General features: G+C 41.3%; 1 protein-coding gene across 1 annotated transcript in view; it reads left to right on the top strand.

Annotated features, from left to right (window-relative positions):
* The first annotated feature begins 948 nt into the window (after positions 1-948).
* Positions 949-1,367, top strand: part of LOC110031060 (RING-H2 finger protein ATL39-like) — a 2,777-nt gene continuing 2,358 nt past the window's right edge. Inside the window, exon 1 of the mRNA XM_020734095.1 lies at positions 949-1,347. Within this exon, the coding sequence (XP_020589754.1) occupies positions 1,262-1,347 (86 nt within the window). The 5' untranslated portion in view covers positions 949-1,261. The remainder of the gene's footprint in view (positions 1,348-1,367) is intronic.

Below are 1,367 nucleotides of genomic sequence, written 5' to 3'. Positions count from 1 at the left end.
CTGTTTGATATAGAAATGTAGCCGAAAGTTCTTTGAACAAACTGTTATTTTCTTGTAGTTTCAGATCGTGAAATCTTAACAACTTCCACCTTTCATTTGGCACATAAGTAGAAATGTCCAGAGTAACCTTTGAATGCCTTTCGTTCCCCAATTTCACGTAGGAGCGATGCTTACAACATCAGGTTCGAACCACAATGAAATACCATACTTAAAAAGCCAATACATCCCAACACCACAAAATGATGTTGGAGCTCTCCCAGATGTCTACATAGAATAACCTCGACATGAACTCGTTGAGGAAGAGCCAAGAACCCCAATTCCTTCACTTCTACCTATAAATTCCCTATTTCTGGGCTTCCTTTTCTCTATCACATACGATAGTTTTTTCAACGACTTTCATTTTTTTATTAATCTTCCTCAACCTTCTCTCGCTTCTATTGTTCTCTAAACAAGGCCCAACATCAGATGGTCGAGTCTCAGACATTTTGTACTCGATGAAGTCATGACTCTTTGATTGGCAGCCGCGTTGTCAGCTTGAGTCCCCTGGGGTCATGGGTTCGAGCGCGCTTGTGTGCATCTGTCTTTGCAGCACGGGATAAGTGGTCATGCATATTAAATGTGGCTGTGGTTGGGGGCTTGTATCTTAGCATCATGCCATTTTTGAAAAAAAATAAAAAATGTACGTGATGAAGCCATGGAAGAGAAACCAGAACTGTTTATGACTGAACTTATAATGATTCCATGTGATTGGATATTTTGTGTTTCATCTAAAAAAACAAATAAAAACGTTCCAAAAAATTATATATTCACATGACTTATTGACTTAAAAAAAACTCCTATGTATCCTTTTTATTCTAAAATTATGTATAAAACAGCTTTTTTGAACGGTTTTGATCCCAAACCACAATCTTTGACTTCATTCTTCCCAAAAAAAAATACATACTTTAGGGGCCTATTCCTCATCCTCACTCCCTGCTTATTTTGTCTCACCCAAGCACAGAATCTCCTTTATGTCCTTTTCCTTCCCATTAAACAAGCATTCAAAGATCCATCTAATCAATATCTGCATACCTTGCCATTGAGCAAAGCTATTCCGGAATTCTAAGCGATGGGTATTACTCATGGCCCCTGCCCTCACCTCCGAACCCCAACCCATGCTCTCATCTTCTTTCTCTACCGCGGCGGCGAGTGACGGCATTGGGAGAGGCGAGGTTGAAGAAAAGAGGAAAAGTCTGCGGGATTGCGGTCGGAGGAAAGCAGAATGATGGGCTCTGGGGTGAATCTTACCACAACGGTGATAGGGTTAGGGATGACCGCTACCTTCATCGTTTTCATCTGCGCACGCCTGTTCTGCCGTCGGAATCGCT

Source organism: Phalaenopsis equestris, unplaced genomic scaffold (assembly GCF_001263595.1).
Source record: "Phalaenopsis equestris unplaced genomic scaffold, ASM126359v1 Scaffold000765, whole genome shotgun sequence".
In the NCBI taxonomy this organism is placed as follows: Eukaryota; Viridiplantae; Streptophyta; class Magnoliopsida; order Asparagales; family Orchidaceae; genus Phalaenopsis; species Phalaenopsis equestris.
Note: the sequence above shows the minus strand (reverse complement) of the source record. Positions and strands in the feature narration are given on the sequence as shown.